General features: G+C 35.3%; 1 protein-coding gene across 1 annotated transcript in view; it reads right to left on the reverse strand.

Moving 5' to 3' along the window:
* LOC102683509 (phospholipid-transporting ATPase ABCA1-like) overlaps positions 1-24,039 on the reverse strand; it is a 310,746-nt gene that overhangs the window by 281,792 nt on the left and 4,915 nt on the right. Inside the window, exon 2 of the mRNA XM_069192079.1 lies at positions 5,447-5,572. Within this exon, the coding sequence (XP_069048180.1) occupies positions 5,447-5,512 (66 nt within the window). The 5' untranslated portion in view covers positions 5,513-5,572. The remainder of the gene's footprint in view (positions 1-5,446; positions 5,573-24,039) is intronic.

Raw genomic sequence — 24,039 nt, forward strand, 5'->3', positions numbered from 1 at the left:
TTACTTGCATGAAAAAAAAACATTTAGATATTCTATACCTGTCAAAGAAAAATATTTTAGATAAAAAATCTGTCTTGTCTTTCTGTCACTATAAAATGTATCGAGAGACAGCCCTCACGATATCAAAATAAAATGACAGTAATTTAATTAGAGTTTGGCAGTGCTCCACACATTTTAATGGTATTATTACTGAAAACCATTCATGTCTGGGACAAAAATGTTTTTAAATACTCTGTAAAGGTGCACTTTTGAATTTTAACTCCAGGTAAGCCCCAGGACAGACAGTTCAATGGCACAAGAAATAGTCTTTATTCTATACTAATTTACAGCGAGTAGTTGTAAAAGATGGGCCATATTATCTTCCCAGAATAACAGAGCTATAAAACCACCTTGGATTTCAACTGAGGACTGTTAACTTACAATAAGCGTCTGAAAGACTGTGTACCCTTTAACCCTAGGCTTCCCTGAGATTAAAGGTAACTTCTGGGGCTTTGGGATTCATAACAAAACAGTTGTCTAAGTTTCACTAAATTGAAACTAATAATGTACCATACTCTAGTTTTCTTAACATTAATTAAACATATTAATATTTTATAAAAGTTATTTTCCATATTCTACAATTAATGATTTTCAATAATTTTCTACAACTTTACTTTTTTTTACATTTCCCCATAGTTTTCTACAACTACAAATTGTTAGGTTAGTATACTTATTAAAATGATACAATGCAACACATTAATTCAGTCTGAATATTTTTTCATGTCAGGCATTAATCATTTCCAGGTCGACCCACGTCCGTGGCCTGAGAGCATTAGTTTTCTTCCCCGACATCGACCAACACCCTGAGCCAGGGCTAACCTCTTGCCCCTTTGTGTCACTTTGTACCACATAGGGTCGCGACTGCTCTCCTGTCCTTCCGACATCCATGACAGTACAGAATGACACATTACCAAATCAAAGTGGCAAGTTAAAAGACAGTCATAATAATTATAATTCATAATTGCTTACACTTATAAAGCGCTTTTCTGGACACTCCACTCAAAGCGCTTTACAGGTAATGGGGACTCCACCACCACCAATGTGCAGCATCCACCTGGATGATGCAACGGCAGCCATAGTGCACCAGAACGCTCAGTTATTAGTGGGGAGGAGAGCAGAGTGATGTAGCCAATTCATAGATGGGGATTATTAGGAGGCCATGATTGGTAAGGGCCAATTGGAAATTTGGCCGGATGCCAGGGTTACACCCCTACTTTTTTCGAGAAATGGCCTGGGATTTTTAATGACCACAGAGAGTCAGGACCTCAGTTTTATGTCTCATCCCAAGGAGGTTGCCTGTTTACAGTATAGTGTCCCTGTCACTATACTGGGGCATTAGGACCCACATGGACCGCAGGGTGAGCGCCCCCTGCTGGCCCCACTAACACCGCTTCCAGCAGCAACCTTAGTTTTTCCCAGGAGGTCTCCCCTCCAGGTACTGACCAGGCTCACACCTGCTTATCTTCAGTGGGCTGCCAGTTGTGAGTTGCAGGGTGATATGACTGCTGGCATGTCTTGTCATGTCTTGCGTGAACACCTCAAGTTTTCTGTGTTTGCTTCAGCGTCCCTTCTTCGCCTTGGAAACCTGACCTTCTCTCCATCCACCAGAAAACTTCAGCTCTGTCAAATGTCAGTGACTGCAACAGTATATTACAGTCTTCAATACATTTGGTGTAAAGAGCTAATCGGGATGGTCATTTCAGAGGTGATTCTGTCTTAATCATATCATCAACAATTTAAATATCCTATTTAAAATCCACTAAATAGCTTTGATCTGTCATTTGGTCTGAATTTGAACACATTCTTGCTAAAGTGAAATGCTGAAAAGTATTCTGTTTTTCAATACTGATCTTAAACTATATGTGTATATATACAGTATATACAGTATTCTTTCCAAAGTCTAATGGATTTCTAGGAAAACAAAGAAGAGTAGTGACCTACAGACGTGATGTAACAGATTTATATATTGCTCCACCATACTTTAGTGAACTTACTTAAACAGGTAGTGCATGTGCATGAGACTGTACTTCTACAAACAGAAGCCATAAATATAATAGAAACATAACTCCTGTATGATATCACAAACCAAATTACTTTTGCAAGTGCATACAAAATCTCCTCTGGAACATCTGCTACATTTGTTAATCTTTCATATTAATGTTTTAATAAGGCCTTTGAATACATTCAGAGGTTATTGAGGTATTCAGAATACAGAAAGACATTGACATGGTCAATGATTATTTACTGTATGATTACTGGTAACATTGAAAAAAGGACTCAAGAACACAAGTAAGCTAGAGCATTGAAATTTGAAAACAGGAGGACTTTCTCTACACAAATGGTGTGTCAGGGACATGCAGCTTAGCAATACTGTTGAAGCAGATTCTACTAGTTCCTTAAAGAACTGGCTGGATAATATTCTCAAATCAATAAACACCTACAGTACTGTAGCATCCTTTTTGGAATGGCAGGCTAAGTTGCATAGCAATTAAATTGCATTGAATTAGGTGGACAAGTAACTGAAATAAATGTTTTTTGTTGGTACTTTCATAAACCTAGTCTCTTCAACTTTAATGGGCAGGTTACATTTGAGTGCTTTTTTTTACAATTCAGTAAACATGCAGAATTCCTTATCACATACCTTATCATACTTAATATTCAATGTTACATTTCTCTCAAGACTTTGCCAGAGTGTACATACATTTTATTGCAGGACAAGATGAAACCATTAAATAGCTTTGATCTGTCATTTCGTCTGAATTTGAAAACATTCTTACTAAAGTGGAATACTCAAAAGCCTTATAACCTCAAGATAAATGTTATATTCCAAATAATACCCCCAGGATAGAAGTCAAATACTGAAACACATTTTAGACAGTATAAAGAGTAAAGGAACAAGTAATAGGTTTATTCCATGCTGAAAAAAAGAAGAAAGAGAACACAACGTTTCGGCCATGGAGCCTTCTTCAGGTGTCCACACCTGAAGAAGGTTCCATGGCCGAAACATTGTGTTCTCTTTCTTCTTTTTTTCAGCATGGAATAAACCTATTACTTGTTCCTTTGCAACCTACGCATGCTGACACAGCTACCCACCTGAAGTATAAAGAGTAGTAGATCTATAGAGAGTAATAAAAAAGTAAGTCATGAAAACACAAGGATCCCTACAAAAAAGCCAAAGAAATGGCCCATAATTTCAGCTGATAAATATACCGTCTAATATGTCGAAGTTTTAATTTGTGTCCTTTAGTCAGTTTATTTTTTAGAGTGCAGTTCTGGTGTTATATACAGTGTACAATGCTTCATTAGTTCCTTCCACGAAATTGAAGACTGAATCAAAGTATCTCTATGTATTGTGATGGAATGACAAAATTTAAGGGATAATATATTATTCAGAAAAGAAAAGGCAGATGAAAATCATAGTAGGATTTGGCAAATATTATTTTTAAGCTAATGTATATTGGAATATACTGATACAAAACTATGTTAATATTCCTGAGTTGCACTGCAGGCAAGATAAGATATTGTCTAAAGCTAGATGTATGCTACAGTATATAGGGCATGTTTTTTTTCAAACAGTAACAATAAAGAAATTCTTATGATGACATTAAAAACACTCCTGTTAAAGGAGATGCTGTGATAATGGAGCATTTTAATTAACCAAGAAAATTAACCAATACATGCCACTGAATTTAATACATGGGTATCCTTCAAAAGAGTTAGATGCTGTGTTAGGTTCCCCTAGATAACAGGATTGTTATGCAAGTGATTTAAGTTGGACACATGACCTTTTCATAAGTGTTCTTATCCTTAATTATAATGTACATTGAAAAGAGAAAACAGAACGTCAAGCCCCCAGTCCTAGTTTTGTTCATTAGCTTTTCTTTCATTCATGGCAGGGACAATCTCCAGAGAGAATGTCTCCAAGGTATCAATTGGGTAGGTATTGCCCAGCATGTCTTCTGCCTCTCAGGAATACATTTAAGAGAAAAACATGCTACGTAGGCAGAAAGCAATTAGTTTTGCTTGACTTGGATTTTTTTCTATTTGTGCTACATTTGTAACTCTATATGATATATAGAAAATGATTGTTTCAGTCCAAATGTTGGACTATCTTTCTTATGTAAAATTACAGTATATTTCATTAATAAAAATATCTACTGTATACATATTATATACATTTAATTTAAAAAACATTAAACCATAAGATTTGAGATATGTCCCAATTGTGATATTTATTCAGGAAAAGATAACTACCCATTGAGCAATAAATATGTATATGTCTGTGTGTACATGTACAGTACTGTATGTGTACGGGTAAAGAACAGGAAAATTCCAGCTTCCATGAACACTGAGAAATGATTCTGAATTTAAGTGTAAGTAACTCACCCTTACTTGAATAGATAGTTTATGAAAATCTATTTTTATTCTAAAATAAAACACATTTTACAGATACAGATACCATTATTTACCATTATAATGTCATGTAATAACTTTATTACAGTCTTCAAGAGTTTGAGTCATTTTCATGGTACTTTATTTGCAAAAAACGTGTAACATCACTACAGCAGGGCGTATCATTTTCCACATTTATTATCATGGCATGTATTTATATTTTATCTAAATAAAATATATGGAAAGAATGGGGAAAACATTGAAGATCTAGTGTACGTTAGATGAAAAGAAAATGATTTGACATGCATGGGACAAATGGAAAAATAGCCTTTTTGGCAGTGTCTTTTAGAACATCCAGCAGAAATGATAGACCCTTCAAACAATTGCTATACTATTTATTTCTCTGCCTCCATTACTCTTCCACAAAACTACATCCTAACCACTACTGTACAGTTTACAGTATGTGCACTTAAATCTAAAGGCTGCTGTCATTGAGCCCTCAACTTCTGAATGCATGATTGATATTTGCTTGTAATATCAAACAAGCTGAATAGTTATCAATCAATCAATCAATCAATCAATCAATCAATCAATCAATCAATCAATCAATCAATCAACCAATCAATCAATCAATCTAAATTTATTTATCAAATGCACAACAATAATACACATCTGGCAACATTAAGCGTAAGAATAGCATTTTTCTGTATGCTACAATAGATTACATTAGTTTAAATTTATATGTGAAGCAAAACACTTCAGATTTGTTTTTTAGAAATTGAAGGTGACATTTCTTTGTAATATTTGCTAACAAGAAAGAAACCTACTTTCATTGCTGTGGTATATTAAAGCTGCTGCACTGGTATTAACTTGCCTCAGGTCATGTGTCTGTTGTCTGCATTAAAGAACATTATTTCTTGCAAAAAACACTCAAAATACATATACTGTACACTTTAACCTTTATTTCCAACACAGAATCCATACCTACATTTCAGATAAATAGACAGATAAATACCTTTTGTCTCTTTCTGAGAGTGAAGTTTTTCCACAGGAGGAGTCCAAGCTGTGCCAGGAGACCCATTGTGGTTTATCTGTGAATCCCTGCCAAGGCGTTGTTATGGCAACTGCCACTTAATAAATCCTAAAGGGGATAAAAGTAAAATTTTAATAAAAAAATGTTCAACATAAACCATCAGGGTAAACCACTAATCATTGACATGCCAGGGACTCTTTAGGTGTTGTGCTGGGACCAATAACTTTTTGGACTGAATATATTAACATTCCATAAAAACACATACTCAAATCTCTCTTAAGTAGCTTTTGAATAATTAACCAATATATTATATTTCTTTTAAAATACAGCTGTCTTGTTTGAATCTGACTTACAATATTTACAAAACTAGAAACTGTGGCATAAATAAAAGTCCTAAATAATGTTTCACTTGATCAAATGACAACCCTAACCTCAGAATCACAAGTATTGCAATCAGCATCTGATGTAAATGAGCACATCTACCCTAAGTATTTAATTACTGTCAGGTAAAAAATAAAACTAAGTGGATGAAGAGATATTTTATACACTTGTACATGCAGTGGTAAAGATTACCTGAAATACCTCCAGAGATTAGAGAGTGGCCATAGTACAGCATGTGCTGAAACTAGGTTATTCTATTCAAGATCTGGCTCTAACACTTTAGCAGAATACCTTGATTTCTGAAGGATCAGTAAACATAATTTAAAATTACACAATATATACTGTAGTGCAAAGACCTAGCATTTGTATGCAATATACAGTAGCAATACCTGCATTAATAGCTAAAACAACAGCAGTGTAAAGATATAATAAATGAAAAACAAGTCTATACCTCTCAGTTTAAGAAGAATATACAGTAGCTACTTTCACAATATTATCATACCTTTAAAACAGTTAAAATTCCACTCACATATTTGGAAAAAAAAGATTGTGAAGGCATACTGTAGATCTGTGATGTGCATGTACTGTACAACACATAAGGATTTATAGACTTTCAAGCAGAAAACTTAGAACCTTAAAGCTGGAAATTTGCTAAGTATGACATTTTTTTTTCCACATGCAACAAGTCATTCTCAGATGAAGGTCCTTATGCAACTGTTCCCTTTCAAAAAATCTTTCAACAGTCGGCACCAATCTTTGCAGGTATAAGTCTAGTACTAGACTGTGAAAATATGTGAATATTGGTTTCTTCAGTAAACCAAGTTGACTGCCTGTGTAATGAAGCGTAGTTCAGGACCTGAAATGTGCTGAAATTTTGTTCTTCCTTGCACCAAGAAGGCAGCCTGTATTTTTTGTCTCAGACTTCAACCTCTGCGATAGTCACTATAACACCCATTTAGCTTGAAACTTGGACAGTTTTTAATATCCGATTGCTGGGCCTGATCAGTATTGGGATGAGAGCCTGCAACAATCAAGGCAGATAGCTGCTATAAATGGTATTGTTGTACCTGTGGTTGGTAATATTTCCTCTGAACCAGGATTTCTAAACCAGGAAAAGGGCAATTTATTAGATGACACCTTCAAGGTCCAAAATCTAGACTATTTGGTCATTAAATGTTTCAAGACCATATGTCTTATGAGTAATTCTAACTTTCCACTTTCCCTGCTGATGGTGCATAATGTCAGTTATGTGTGACCCAGGTGAATTCCCCACCAGTGGTGGATAAAGTGGGTCCCCTCCTACATACAGTATGTGAAATTATTTAGTATAATTTGGGAAGTGAAGCAGTATATAACTACAGTTATTATAATTATTATTACATTAAACCACAATAACACTACTGTACGTACCTCCTACTGTAAGTGTACAAGTGTACAGTATGCACCAATACCATGGTATACAGTAGATGGTAAATAATAACTCAAAACTACATTTTACTCAACCTGTAATTTATGATATTTCATCTTTAAAAAAATCGTTTTTAAAGCATCCTATCTAATATTTTCACATTTGTCCTGTAATTATCCACATTTTTCCTATCGTGTCAGACAGAATTATATATACTTAGCCTTTTTGTTGTTTCCCTAAAAGCACTGGAGTGTTTTCCCCATTTTGAGTATTGTATTGTATTGTTTTGTGTTGATCAAGATGGCCACCAGTCACCTTTCCTGTTTGTAGTATCACACAAAAGATCTTAAAGGGAAAGGTTACTGGCGAGCCATCTATAAATAACAGATGTAAGGTTTGTTGTTTTGCATGACTCTGTTAAAATTTATACGTTTTTTGGGGAAGGTCAAATACTTTATTTTGGTCAAACTGCCTATCTCTGTTAGGAAAATGTGAGCGAGTCCCTTTAAGAGGATGTTCCTTAGAAGAGGAGGGGCTATAAAAGGGACTGGGAGAGCTCAGTATGGATGAGGGTGCCTTGGATGAAAGGTGTGGAGAGTACTCCTGTGAAGGTTCTTTTTTTGTTAACCCTGTCTTGATGGCAATAAATACAGTTTTGTTTGCATTTGAAGACTGCTGTGTGGAAGTTTCAATTCTTTTGAGCCAAACCTGGTCACTTGGCCGGTGACAGCGCTCAAGAGGACAAAACTGTCCTTTAATCTCAAACAAAGCAATAGGCTATTCTTCTGAGCCGAGCCACTGCCGTCTGACCTTCCAATATTTCCAATGAGTATTAACTCAGCTAAATACAGCCATACAGGAGCTCCTTCTTCTTATATCCAAAAAAGCAGATAACACAAAGTACAGTAGGTTTGTTGTCTCACTTGCATTTTACTTTGGCCTGATAGTCCTGATAGTAGTCATGATACTTTCTCCATGAGCCAATATATTTCTATGGCCCATGCCCTGGCTGGCTACAACAAACAACAGAGCAAGTGAGGCAGAGAGAGTTTTTATATGCACACACTGAGTTTTATACAGTATATCCATTATGGCCAGCCAATCCTTCTCTTTGGAGGTTGTACATGAGCAAGGACTTCAGGACTTGACTGAGGTGATGGAATTTCCTGGTGATAATGGAATGAAGGCAAACATAAACAGCTGGGGTGGGTTACTTGTGGACTGTGTCTTTGTCCAAATGGTTATTTGATGTGGTTTATTTTCCTTCCTTCCTCCTTCCTTTGTGTTCTTCCCACCCTTTATTGTTCCTTTTCTAATCCCCAGTGATTCATCACTACAGACATCTTATTTGCCACTGGTGCTGTGTGGCATTTGACAGGTGTCTTGCCTAACAGTGTGCCACTGAATCGTAGAATATTGCCGCCCACTGTGCTGATTGCTCCAGGGCAGTAGGAAGATCTTAGAAGGAGAGAGAAGCAGACACACAAAAAAAAAACCACACACACCATACTCAACAAAAACACCAAACATTATGTGCACGACTCAAGTAAACATAGCCTGCAAGCCACTACTCCATTCCCATATGTGTCACATCTGTGATAAATGCAAAGAACACGGAGCAACAGGCTTTCAAATTGTTAGTGTGGTTTGTAGGATGACAGTTCACAATATCTGGGATGCTGTTGTAAAGGTGTGCACACATAAAAGAATTGGAAGAAATGGTGGCTAAACTGCTATTGGTCTTATCCCAAGAACTCAACCCTGCAACATAGCTAGACTCTTAATGCATCATTTAAACACAAAAAACAACTTCCTTTTTTACATTTCCCACAGAAACAAAAACATGATCTAAAACTTACAAACATCAGTAATCTAAGTCCCTAAAAGACTTAGACATGGCCTTATTATAATTAGAGACACCAGACGAAGGAAACTACTCTTTACTAAACGTCTAAGGTCATGAGAAAGAAAATCAGTCTTTTCCACAATTAAACATTGATAAACATACAGTATATACAAACAATATAGTGATAGCTAAGTTAAAAGTACCCCACAATTAAAATGCATAGAATACACTATATAAAATATAAAATGTTTGTACAATATAACAAACAATTGTAACTTAATTAAATTATACAACATATCAAACTCTGTAACTAAACTGTAGTCTCTTTCACCACAATGCTATAAAGCAATAGGTTTATTTGCTTTTGTAAATTCATAGTATCAAAATGGTCAAAACATAGCATTCATTTCTTTTTCAGAACTATTGGAAGTGTTCTTTTTTTGTTCATTTTATTCTTATAGGAATTTATTTTGTTATGAAATCTTCTTTTAAATTTGCTCAACAGCCTACAATAAAAATGTGTGGGTGATCCATTTAGAAAGGAGAGCTGCATTCTTTGCTTGCCAGTGATGTGTGAAAGGTTTTAAACTTGTCTTGTCTTAATATGAGCACAGTTCCAAGATTTCAATTTGCAGGAAGCCATTTACTGTAGCATAAACCTGCCCTTTAGCTCTGCAGCTGCTCTTCTACGGTACAGTCTATCCTACGCTCAGATAGCCCTGATGTTCTATGACTTTCATCTTTTCCCTGATATCAGAAAATAATTTCTCTTGTGACAGATAGATATCTAGAATTTGTTGCCAAACGTTCTTGCTGTTATACTCAGACATGATGAGGCTAAACATGCAGTACTAAATTGCTTGTTTTTTACAGAGCATTTGAACTCTGGTTACTTGACAACTTAAAATAAATGCTTTTATAGAAATGAAACCTTTTAAATCACTATAACTATGATCTTAGTCCTCACTATAGTAACCCTTAAATCTGATTTTATAAAATGCAAATAACATTACAAGTAATGCATTTTATTCTATTTTCCCATAAATTCCACAGGTGACAATTTGAACTGCTGTATATGTATGAAGCTATTTTCTGTAATGACAAGTACATATTACAGTTTATACTATAAATATAAGAGTAACTACATAATTATTTAAAGTATAGTGAAGTAAGTAAAGTAAAGGATTAAAATAATTACAATTATAAAACAAATCATTACTGTCATTTTAAAATAAAAAATAGTTTTTATACAACTAACTGTCCTTAGATAAACTTGACCTCCCTGGGAAAATCAATAACACAAGGAAGCAAACATCCAATAGAGCTGCCACGTATAAAAAGAGTTGACACTAAGGCTGCCTTTACAGATGTGCAGAAATTTCTGACATGATGAGCAGAACATATTTTCCTGGGGTTTGATTTAAGTGATGGTTTTTGAAGATAATTTAATAAAACTATCACAAATTAAAATAATAAGAATTTATATTAATAATATACAAAAGCTATTTATTTCTCAACTACTTTTCACAGAGAACCACAATAGGTTACTTCTTTTTTTAACTAATGTATTGCTTTAAAGGGCAGTTTGTATTATGAATTATTTCTTCAGCCAAAGGGAACAACTTGGCTTTAGCTACAAAATATTAATATCTTGAAAAACTAAACCCACCATCTTTCTATTTTAGTGGAATCAGAAATCTCTTCCAGGCTGCAATGAATTGAAAAAATAAAATAAAAGCAAGTTTCTATAAAGATAACCAATAGTCCATTAACTACATAATGCATTCATTTTAAATTCAAAATCATGAATTAATATAGTCATTTAACTCCCTTCACAGCATTCTTAAGGTCTGCAATCTAGAGTAGTAAACATTTTACAGTTTGCTGTTTTTCACTGCTCAGCTGTCTAAAAAAAGGTAGCTTTAATGTTTAAAACAACAAAACACTAAACAAATAAGTGAACACTCATTCTCGGGAATTCAAATGACTTTTTTTCTTGAATCATTTGAATCTTTTTTGGCATCAGTTCCTTCTACAAACAAAAAAAACAGTTTATCTCACAACAGACGGCACACTTGCATGCAGGAAGAATATCCCACTTCCTTGTGTGGCAGAGTGAAGGCTCCTGTCCTTGGTGAAGTCAAGCCTCACAGCCTCCAGGGGTTCACATTGATAGCCACATCATGCTGCCTCTCTTCTAATTTCTATGCTCAAATTACACCACAGAAACTGGGGCAGAGGGCACTGTTATTGTCCTATGTCAATAGCCAAAGGGCCTTAAAGTCTTAGATCCTCAGATCAATGTCCTTACTTTGGCTCTTTCTGAGTCCCTATAGATGAGAGAATTGTTTTCTATTAAAAGTGTGTTTGTGCCGACTATTGCCTCTTCAGAATGTTTTCAAATGCTATCTCAATGCCCTTTCACATTTTCTAGCAGTGTCTTCAATGTGTTATTGCATCCACAACATGGCCACAGTTACCACCAGGCCTATCACATGATAGCATGGGTATACTATACCATATTAGGTCATTGGCTACTCTTCCTAAAGGATTATTAGGTTACTCTGGGTGGCACAGTGGTGCAGTGGTTAGCATCTCTGCCTCTCATTCCTGGGGCCTTCTGGAAGAGTATGTATGTTTTCACAGTGTTCGTGTGGGTTTCCCCCTGGAGCTCCAATTTTCTCCCAAGGTCCAATAACATATGGTTAGGTTAAGTAACCTTTAGAAACACTAACACAGGTGAGAGTGTGTGTACTTTATATCTGTACAGTATGTACTGTATGTGTGCCCTGTGTGGTGTCCTCTCCAGGGTGTATCCTGCCTTGTACCCATTGCTTGCCGGGATAAGCTCCAGGTCCCCCGCAACCCTGAATTGGATAAAGATGTTAGAGAAAGGATGGATGGATCCGATTCCTCTTGTAACCTTTTCCTCCATTTTACGTGGGCCCCAAAATACAGGCATGAGTACTGTCTAAGTACAGCACTTAGGGATGGCAAATCTTAAACCTAGCTGGGGTTTAAACTGAGCAGTTCTGCAATCAGTTGATGAAGCCCTGTATTCATCAGATTTGAAAATGTTCCTTACTACACAAAATATGAGCCCAAAACAATTAATTCCATTGAGAAAAATTCTTATAAATGAGTCTGCTACAATAATGTATCTTCTTTAAGGAAAATATTCAATCAGCTGAAAAAAGCTGTTCACATGATATTTAAATGACCATACTGTAAATGTCAGGTCAGCCTTGAGTTTGGGTTACAAGAACCATCCAGTTTGGACTTGGTTTATACTTCTGCTTCTACCCGAAAGGACAAAAGTGAAAGGGTTCACCCAATGTAGAGGTTTAAACTGAGTAATTCTGCAATCCGTTAACGAAGCCCTGTATTCATAGGTGAAAATAGGTGAAGTGAAAATATTCCTTACTACACAATTTCTTTGAGAAAAACTCTTGTCAAAACCTTTGCTTCAGTAATGTATTTTTTAGGGAAATTTTCAACCATCTGAAAAACACTGTTAACAAGATATTTAAATAACCATGTATTTCAGGCCAGCCCAGGGTTAGGATTACAAGAACCAATTCTGACTATTTATACTTCTGCTTCCACTTGGAAATTGAGTTTACCAAATGGGATGGGTTTTCTTCACACTTTTATTTTGAATCACTTTCAGAATTACAATTCCTGAACTATGCAACAAACCCTAAGCAGCCAAATCCATCCAAAAAATAAAGTTTTGTGAAAGGTATCACTCTTCCTAAATTTAAATTGGGCCCTTAAATACAACCATGAGGTTACCAAATGTCTAAGTACTAAATGGGATTGTGAAACCTATCCCTAGCTTGATGTTTAAACTGAGCAATTCTGCAATTTGTCAACAGAGTCCTGTGTTCATTAGAATGAAAATTTTGCTTACTACACAAAATATGAGCCTAAAACAACCATTTCCTATTAGAAAAATGCATTTGCCTCAGTGATATACAGTATAATGGCCCAGTCCTCCTCCCCTGATGGTGGCAATGTCCAATTGTTTTAGAGAGTACAGTTCTCTTTCTTTGAAATTGGGTCAAAGAAGTAACATTTTTTGGGGGGATGGTTCACCTTTTTATCTGTTAATTTTCCTTAGTTGACAGCTCTAAGCAAGAATATATTGTATCTTTGTTAATTTTGTATTCTTCAGTCTACTATAGTAGTTATCAAAATATATCTCCACCTATACAATATTCATGTACATTACACATAATTTGAGAAACAAATCTTTTTTGGGGATAACAACTGTATTTACCATTCTTCAAGTACACTTACAAAATTAAATGTAGTTGTTTCACCAAATGTGATTGACGTCACTTTTGACCTTCTTCTTCTGCATTTCTCTGACATTTATTAATTCATACACAAGCACCTGTAGGTTTCTTTTTCAATACAGTAGTTAATTTAGTGTCTCACACAAAGGAATGTTATTTACCTTATTCTCCCAGGATTCCATGACCTTATGTTTCAATAAATGTTGAAAAGCACATCAGATTTTAACTGATAAAAATCAATGGAAAAAATCATCTTAAAGATTATTTTTGATATAAACAATATCAATAGTACCTTGCACAAATATTTTGATCTAATTTTCACAGCATTCTCCAATGTGAGCCATACTTACCTGAATTAAAATCATTTAGCAATATATACTACGCAGGGCTGCCAATGACCAATTGTAGTCATTTGAATATTTTAGTTTTTACTTATAAAACTAATTCAATGTCTTGAAAGGGAGACATGGCCTTATGCTTTTCCATTTATCATGAAAGAATAAAAGAGGGGATTAGACTGATCCTCCACATTTGGGATTTACTGTATGATAAACATAAAAGGTAACACCTCATGAGTGAAATTGTAAGACACCATAACACTTATCCCCAACTGGGATGCAATACTACCTCTCAGAAACATCCCTTTCTAACACCCTGCAACACCTTTCAAGTTCCAGAGTTTTGCTTTACCATAATGGCTCATTCCTTGGCTCTAAATTCTTTTTCTCAACTTCTTAACTTCTATTCATAGGCATTAGTTTTCTGAGTCACGGTATCAATGTTTGTTCACCTGTCTTTTGTGTACTGTGCAGCTTTGGAAGGTTCTAAGAAAAAATGGTTAGAATTCCAGAGCTGTACATTCAATTTCTACTCTAGGAAGTAAATCGGTTACTTTAACTTCGGTTTTTAGATTTCGTAGACATGCTTAAACATCCCTTCCTGCCCACACAATGTGGGTTTTTATGTATTGTTTTCTGATAACTCATATCCCTCATTTCCTCCCTTGCTCTCACTCCATAAACCATGTGATTTCATTTACAGTCCTGTTATTTTCACTGGTCACCAGCATTTCAGATTAAGTACATTTATTTATTTATTTATCCAGATAAAGTGCTATACAAGTGTATGGAATTATTATTATTTAAAAAAGCTAAGTGTGCATAGTTTCAGAAAAAGATACTGAACATAAGATTGCACAAAAATATATATCTAATATTAACATCAATAACAAGATTATAATTTTAATGTTAACATATTGCACCAAAGATATATCCAATATTAACGTCAACAAAAAAATATTTGAATTTTAACATTAACATCATCATTTCACAAGAACAAAAACAAATGGCTTTTTAAGAAATGTTTATTTGTATAAAACCATTTATTAGGGCTCATTCGATACCAAGTCTGTTACAGACTAATTTCAGGGACAAACCAGCACTATCCAGGTTCCAAGTGGTGATGCTACTTTCTGCAATAGGTTTGGTATCAAGTGTGCTGTATTTTACCTGGTGCAAATACTCAGCACTCAGGACTCTTTTCATTTCTGCCAAAAAGCCATTGATCACCATTACTTGTCATAATAGCTAGTACAATAGAATACACAGTAATAGTACATAATAATTCATTATTAATTAATAATAGTAAAAAACTGTATATTCTGTTCTGCTTAAAATGGAATAACCATTTACAATGTGGTCTGGTGAAAGTGAGGAAAAAATATAAAAAGAATGTGTACAAGCCATTTAAAAATTTGTTTTTTTTAATCCAGTCTAATGGTGAAAAGACTACTTTTTGTTATATTTCCACCTGATTTGGAGTCTTTTTTGTCTTAGGACTCAGTTTTGCAGCTGGGATAGAGTTTTGCAGCTTTTCCATACAGCTGGGAAAGGAATAAAACACATAGGCATATCCCTCCTCCAGCAGTAGAGCCAATTGCCATTTGACAACCTGCAAACTTCACAGTGGCTGAGAAGGGAGATGGTGCTGGCAGTTCACCCCTCATAGATATCACTGCAAGCTACAAGGCATACAAGTTTTTTTGTGCCAAAAAGCTGAAAGACCACTAACCAACTAACCTAAACCTTGTCCTGGGTGCTGTTTGCCAACTGTACACTTTTTCCTTGGGATTTCCAGTCACAGTCTGGATTGCTAACCATCTGAAGCATGATAGTGGCAGAGAGCAGAATATTTTTTAACTTAATTCAATGGAAACCTAAAGCTTAAAAGGTAGATTTTCCTTGTTTGTATATGAATCTAAATAAGAGGTTTTAAAGTGTCATTCCAGCAATAATTTATTTTTTTGCAGTCGTGGATAATAAAGGGAAATGAATTGGAAGAGAAGGAGAAATTATTAACATTCAGAAATTCAGTTTACTATAAAAAAAACAGAATGAAGACCTTCATTTGATCTCTAGGGGACTTCCTTGAATCATTGTTTCTTATTTTGTCGATTTGTACATATCCACGAACAGTGTGAAATATTTTTAAAAGTATTGACACGGTACATCACATTAAAAAGATGTCTCAAAATTGAACTTATTTCCAGAAGTATACTGTATAGTATATCACTGTATCACCAAAATGTATCTTTATTGAGAATAACATCTGCCTTAAACGGCTGTTTTGTCAGCAAGCTGATTCATTTATTTTATCCCTAAAGACATGGGATATTTGCAACATAAATAGACAGATATGTTTAACAAAACATCTAGTAGAGTCCATTGCGAAGGATTATGCAGCTTCCTTTGACCAGATGTTGTCTCTCTTGTAAAGGACATGTGGGAATCATTTAGGTTTTGAATGCAGTTCAAGGGGAGCATTTATTTTGCAGTGAGTTTTAATTGGTACTTCAGGGAAAGGTGAATTATTGGGTCATATGAATATAGAATAGTTTGTTTTCACCTGGATCCTTTTTTCTAATGTACTCCTAGAAATACAGTAACAAATTTAATCAAGTAATATAGCAGACTTTAAAAATTAATTACACTTATGAGAATTTGTGTTTTGTATGCTGTTAATTGGCAAATTGCAATGTATTCCTTGTTTCTTATCTTAAATTTACAGTATCTGATTACCCTGACATGCTGTAAAGGATGATGCTAGTACACCACAAGAGGTCTCAACAACAAAAGACCAGTCTACATAAATATTTAATCTAAATACCATTTACATATGCCCATAAGGGTACTGTTGCAGTGCACTTAAAGGAGGGTGGACAGGTTTCCAATATATTTAATACATACTGTGGTAAAAAAAGCACATACTGTAGGTGTTACATCCTGGAAGAACACAGCATAAAGCAGAACTGCAACTTGGGGACGATTTCAGTCCATCACAGAATGCACACACAGACAATTTAGAAAAACCATTTATAGCATCCAGCATGAACAATACATGATAGTCAAGTGCCCATAGTCAGGTTTTACTCTGCAGCTAGAACCCAAGTACATTCTTGTGCTCAAAACAGCGGTACACTGTTGTATACTATGGTATACTTTTTTAAAATTACTAATGCATGCTGACCTGCAGACAACTTATATGAATTCCAGATTATAATGTTGCTGTTTAATAGCATTTACTTCACTATTAATTTAATCAACTTTCCTTAAATTCAGATGTTGTACATTCTCTTTTTTGAGATTTTGAAGAATGACATTCTTGTACAGTATGTAGGCCTTCAATGCTCTTCAGTGTCTGCAGTGCCTCTTTTAACTCAGTCAGAGAAATCTCAATCTGTTTTACCACAGTCAGGGAATCCACAACACCTGATTTGCCTTCCAAGAATTGGGGAGCCTTTGAAAAACTACTAACATTTATCACGATTTATCACAGAACTATATAATTTAGAATTAAAGAATGGGATTTAGAATTGATTAAAGTCCTGTTGAAAACTATGTCCTTTTGAGATCATAATGAAGTTAATATTTGGGAAGCTTTCACTGAAGAAACTTAAAAATAGAAGATGGCTCAAATCTGTTGCAGTGAAAAAACAATACATTACTGTATATTCTCTAGCCCTCTGTGTTAAAAACTCAGTATGCTGTCAGAGTAAAAGATGGGTTTCTTCCTAGTGATATCCAACTCAGGCACAGCTGTTTAAGAGAAGGACATTTACAGAGTTCAGTTATACTTCAGGTCTTCTAATTTAGATTCCAGGTCTTTACATTTGTGGCAATGAGCCTTATTAAGATCAGAGGCAAAGGTTAGTTTGAAATGTTAATTAAAATGATTCATTCTGTAGTAGTGTCAAAGTGAAATCTCTGTGCCTTTATTTGAACTATTTGCAAGTATTAGTTTAGAGTACATTGTGCTGTGATTGGAAAGACGCATCTGAATTACCACATTGTAAAACCGAGAGAAAAAAAGACTTCAGTGTGAAAAACGTAATCAATCTTGGAGAAAGATTTATGCCTAGCATAAAAATCATAAAACATTACATCAGATAAGTTAAACACTTGTCTAACATTGAGTTGACCTAGGTCAGTGGTAAATGTGCACAGAACAACAGACACAACTTCAGATTCTGAACAGGGAGAAATACAGTCATTTATGTGCCAATAATAAAACTGTATTCAGAGAAGTCCAATAACAGTTTCATCAGTAATGTAAAGAAATGTGGGTTAAATGTTGCCAAGCAGAAAATGAAACAAAAGAAATTTCGTTACTCACTAAAGGTATTTTAAAAAATCCCCGACAGGATACAATAACATGAAAGCGAGATACATTTTATTGCTAGTAGAAGATGAGGTAGTAATAATAACATAATGTTTCATAGTAAATCCTGCGACACCCTGCTATTTGAGGTGAGGTTAGTGTATCATGACAACACATATCCTGGCAACAGATGTATATATAAACGATTTGGGAAATATGTAGATTAAACCCATACAGTCATACAGTGTTCTTATCTCTAGAAAAGTAAGATAGATGCAGTAATGAGATCATAAACACATATCAATATGCCAATGCATTTAGGGGTTTCAAACATTTTTCCCCACTGTCCTTGAACTTCCTTGCACTCTCCTCTCATATGATACTAAAAATACTTTTGATGCAATACTACCTCTACCACAGAGCACCCCTCACAAAACCACAGGAAGACAAAACAAAGTAGGATTAATCTTTCCACAGTTAACCTCATAGATCATCTGGTCTTAAGAACAGGTCATTTGGGTCCTTCATTCAACGGGGACACATGTGGCCCTTAGCATCATGGGGCAAGTCAGGAAATCGACCAGATCTTCTCAGCAGAGTCTTTTTCTGACAGCAGAAAAAAAAGAGCTTTTGCACTTGGCTACTGCTAGATAAGAATAGTTCACAAAATAAGTGATGTGATAACTGTCAAGTTTCATTGGTTGGGGTTTCTGAGCCAGCAGGTAAAATTGTCTTTGATCTGTATAAAGAAGAAGCTTAAAGATCAACGGACGGTCAATCTGAATCATAGTCAATGAGGAAGACGACAGACTAAGTCTGTGAAGAAATGCAGTGCAGTGAAGAAATATCCTTCCAATGTCTATGACAGGCCAACCAGTTGGATGCTGTAAAGACATGATCTCCCCAAAATCATTCAGCTTGTCCTAAACATTAGGAGGCGATGAGGGAAATCTTTTTCAAACTGACAGAATTCAGCTTTAAATGTGTTAGCACAGGCAGTATGATTTCCCAACAGTTTGATGTGAGTGATGAAATTTTGCCTTTGAGAAAGAAGGACTGCTTATCTTATTCACTGCCTCACTGAATGGGCCCAAAGCCTGGACCAGCATTATGCGCTACCATTCTGCAGATACTATCACTCTGATTCATGACAACTTACTCAATCACCACTGTCAGCTTCTGTTGAATAGGTGATTGTTTCTAATGTTTCTGATCTGGTATAGCATGAAGGGAAGTTGTCTCTCTTTGTGTATGTCATATCATGTTAGATGTTAACAAGAGAGCTTAAATTACACAGCTGAATCTTTTCTTCTTCCTTTTTCTTTTTTGCTTGGTCTTTCTTCTTATGTACTGTTGATTTTCTACTTTCAATGTATTTTTTTTTAGATGTCTTCGCATGAAAGATAAAATTTATTGCATCTTATGAATAAATTATACTCTAGCGGTAATGACCACCCTTGCTACAGCCAGCCTGTCACAGTCTCTTTTTTTATCTTTGTAGATTTCCTTCTTTATACTTTTTAATTTTATTTTATGGAAATTGTTAACAACAAGCAGAACATCGACAGACACCCATGTTGGCAGGAAAAACACCTGCTTTTAGCAGAATCACACAGACCACTGGCAAAACAAGAGACTCTTTTGAATGTTTGATGGTGATGATTATTATTGCAGTTATAAGCTAATGTACATTAACTTTTATTGAGTCATGTGGGAGTTTGCTCAGAAAGTCCCTATGCGATGCTTTGATTGCACGCCATATCAAATGGAAAAGGATGGCTTTCTAGGAACTGAATTACAGCTCCTCTGGTACAGTGACATCATGAATGTACTGTACTACTGCTTGGACCCTAGGGCCTCCATGAATATGTGTGCTTTTTAAATTCTAGTGCCTACAAAGCAGTTATTACCTTTTTGCTCTCTTTTATTTTGTCTCCATCTTTTATTATATCTGTAATGTTAGCACTGGACTTTCAACTCCTTTTGTTGTTTTGACCTGTTTTGGAAACATTTTTCTGTATCAGAATGCTTTACATACAGAAGTCTTTGACAAATTATTTAACAATGTTGGCTTTGTTGGATCCACCCACGAACGCTTTCAAAAGTTTCATGGCAATATAATACATTTCATGTTGACAGACAGACAACACAGGACTTGAACCTTGGGATATAAATTTTGTTTGTGCTTCTTCAGTCGTGACCTATGTTAGGTAGGCAGCGTGTGGTGTAGTGGTGAGGGATCTTAGCTTGTAACTAAAGCTAAGATCCTTCACTGCTACACCACATGCTGCCTGACTCACATGTAGCAACTTTACCAATGTTGTTAAGAAGGAGCTTCATGGGAGAGTGTTTACAATGTAGGGGACTGTCTTCAAAGAATGACAATTAGTTTTCAAGTTCTCTCAGCTCTCCTTTTATTATTAAAGGCTCAAAACATAAAATGAGTGCAGAGAGAACTTGAAGTGAATCTCCCTTGGAAAGAACATGATGTACTGTAAATGTTGTTATGGCATGTACTGTATCTCATGAACAACTGATTCATGAGGTTTGCCTAAACAGGCTACATATTAGCTATAAATACCTTTATGTGAAGTTGAATGACAAAATAATTGTCATTCTTTGAAGACAGTCCCCTGCATTGTAAACACTCTCCCATGAAGCCGCTTCTTAGCAACATTGGTAAAGTTGCCATTTGGTGCATTCAAAGCTACCACTGAAATAGCAGCATAATCCAGCTCTCTCTATAATCTACAATATGTAAATCATATTGCTTTCTAATATCTTAAATGGAGAGACAATTCAAGAAAGATCACCAACATTGACAGGAATTCATGAGTGGATATGCTTATGTTTGCTATTTCTGTTTTGTTCTTATGGCTTCCACTGTCTACAGATCACAGTAAACTCTGGTTACTGTTAAGAAATTGGTCATGATATTTTCACACTTCCATTCTTCCTGTGGTTTTAATATGTCTATTCTGCTTCATTATACTGAAGATTGTAAAGAACAATGAAAGTGTAAAATTGCAAAATTGCAGTAGAAACTAATAAAATACACTGTCAAATTTACATTTTTAACCTATAACAAGGAAGTTACAGTAAAATCTCTGCAGCTTGTGCAGGCTGTAGAGAGAGTATTTGAGAATGTCTGTTCTTCCCCTTAATGCAACTACAACTATCATGCATTATTGTTCTCTTCTTTTACAAGTATGCATGTTACAGGGCTATTTTAGATTGTTGAGGAAGTTTCCTGACTGAAGCTAGAGGGGTTTAATTATTTTTTTCCTTCTAGTATTGAATTCCTTGTGTAAATCAAAACTGATAAAACTACAGTATTGTGCATTACACAGTATTGCACAACACACTACCTGTAACAATGCAGTTTTGATATGTTCTTTTAATGATCAATCCAAATAAGGTTTTTCTAATATTTCAGAAGCCTCAAGCAAAGATCATCACTGCATGATGTGTACTAATGTACAGTAAGATTCAGCATGCTAACTCCTAATATTTATGACATATCTAGGTAAATTATTTTCATGGTGGACACCGTAAATGTCTTGCACATGCTGTACCATAAAAGAGAGGAGGGTACACAGCTGAACTTTGGACAAACTAAACTCTTGTATCTGTGAGTGAAATAAGGTTCAATTATCTGGCCAGTCAGCCCTTGACTTGTCAGTCATGGAATTCATGGATGAATTTAGCTTCTTTAAATTGAAGAGAAGTCATAGGCTAAACAATTTTAGAATTTTAGGCTGCTGCAGACTGCTATTTCATCATAAAAGGCAGAGAAACCTGCATGATTTTTTCAGAAAATGACCTTTATTGTCTGCTCATCAGCTTTTTTGAACACAACATACAGTATATAGTGTGTAGGATTATGAAACCTCAATTGCATCATCATAAATGTCTCTGGCACATTACAAGCAGAAATCATTTTCCTGATGTCAAATGTTCTAATGATATTAGAGTAGGATACAGGAGAAAATGAATAATACAACAGAGACAGACAAGGTGATATATAACTGGCTAATGTGAAAACTATTAGAAAATGAATGACTGCTGACTGGCCCAAAGGATTTTAAATTCTACGCTTCATGTTAGTTGGACACAATTTCCCATGAGAAATATTGTAAATGACAGGGGAGGGGGGTGTTCTAGCTCCATCTCAAAATTTACATATATTTTACTGCTTTATAATGACAAGGTTTTGGTAAATGTTTTTAGGTTTTGCCTGTTTATCTGTAGATTGTACTTGACTATCATTTACAAAGAAGAGAAATAGTCATAGAGGGTTGTTAGGGAACTGTGGGAAGAGCAGCTGTGAGAGGAAATGGGTAGTATAGCAAGAGAGAACATGCCTATGCACATAAAGGGGAAGGATTACAGTAGTAAATGAGAGAGTAGCACAAGCATGGCTTGCCTTATGTTCTCTGTATTTGCATCAATGGTTCACAATGCCTCTTAGTTCAAGCTGGTACCACATACGACATCACTTCTTCGGTCATCGTTCTCATAGTGCTAAAAAATATCATGTTTTTCCTGTAAGCTCGTTACTTTTCTTGTTGCCTGATTGTCACCAGTTCCACCAGTTTTGACCCTTGTCACTCATTATGGTTCTCCTCGCCCTTCCCACAGTGTACCATTGTTCAGAAAAAAATATGTTGCATGAAGCACATTAGTCAGGGACAAGCTCTACTTCTACATACTGTATGTTACTCTGAATTCACATTAGTTGGAAATTATTCCTGTTAGTCGAGGAATAACTGCACTGTATTTGTTAACATTTCATTTTACACTAAACTAATTAATCTCTAACACACAGTTTACAGGATATGCTCACTTTTTCTGTTTACATAAATGTTCCCAGCACTTCGTTTTTATCCATGTTGTAAAATGCTTACTACTTTCTCATTCAATCTCAGAAAGCAGTGAAATATTTTCCAGTTCAGCTTATAAACAACTGTGAATTGCTACTTTCCCTTTTATTGCAGAAGAAAAAACATAAGAGCAGTTGTTGCTTCTGTTTAAAGTGTATTCAATTGCTTTTGAACAGTCTGTATTAACCATTACCAGCTGTTCAATTAGTACTTAAGCTTGTGTATTAAATCCCTGTAATTTCCTTCCTTAGGGATTTATCAAGCCTGCAGAGCCTTATGGAAAATAGTGTTACCCAGGACATGTTCTCTTTATCCTTATTTTTAGTAATTGCAACATATAGCTTTGGGGAAAGTGGCATTTGGATTTTCACATCTCATTCCAGTACATCTATATTAGCCTTTTTTGTACGTTCTTCTTTAATTGGTCTACCAATTATGAGTAGTATTGGGAAATAAGCAAATATAAGTCCAGTAAATGCTGCTGAATATTGTGAAACTGTGAAATTTATATACTGCCACATAAGAAATATGTATTGTATATTTTTAGAATAGTTTGAAAAGGGACTTGAAGATGTAGAATAAAATGATCATTTAAGCCTTTTGTGTAATATTAAAACTTACTTACTTTTCTTTTTCAGGTGTATACATACTCAGCATCAGAAGGAAATTATTTATTATAACTGTGAGCAATTTAAAGTTGTTAGTTGTTAGTTGTTAGCAGGAAAATCACATTTCCTGTAGCTGATGCAATTGTCTTTTAGTAAAAGAGGGGTGAACTGTGAAAGTTGTCACACCATGACAGTCTGGAGGAAAGGAAGAAAGTGAGCTATCAGGACTTGACCAATGTAGGTCTTCGCAATCAGAATACCATCAATATGACAAGCTTTAGTAACTAGAAAGCTCTTTAGTAACTAGAAAACTCTTGCTTAAATCCCCAGGTCCCCATGACCTACCATTGACAGGCTGTTATGTTTTGCCAAGTTAGAAATTGCTGGCTGTGAACAGACCAAATGGTAAATGACAGTTCATGGTATTGCCAACAATATATTGACCTCATCGTTCCATTGCTCTATTGATGAGCGGGACATATATTGTACTGT

The sequence above is a fragment of the Lepisosteus oculatus genome, chromosome 1 (genome assembly GCF_040954835.1).
Source record: "Lepisosteus oculatus isolate fLepOcu1 chromosome 1, fLepOcu1.hap2, whole genome shotgun sequence".
Lineage (NCBI taxonomy): Eukaryota > Metazoa > Chordata > Actinopteri > Semionotiformes > Lepisosteidae > Lepisosteus > Lepisosteus oculatus.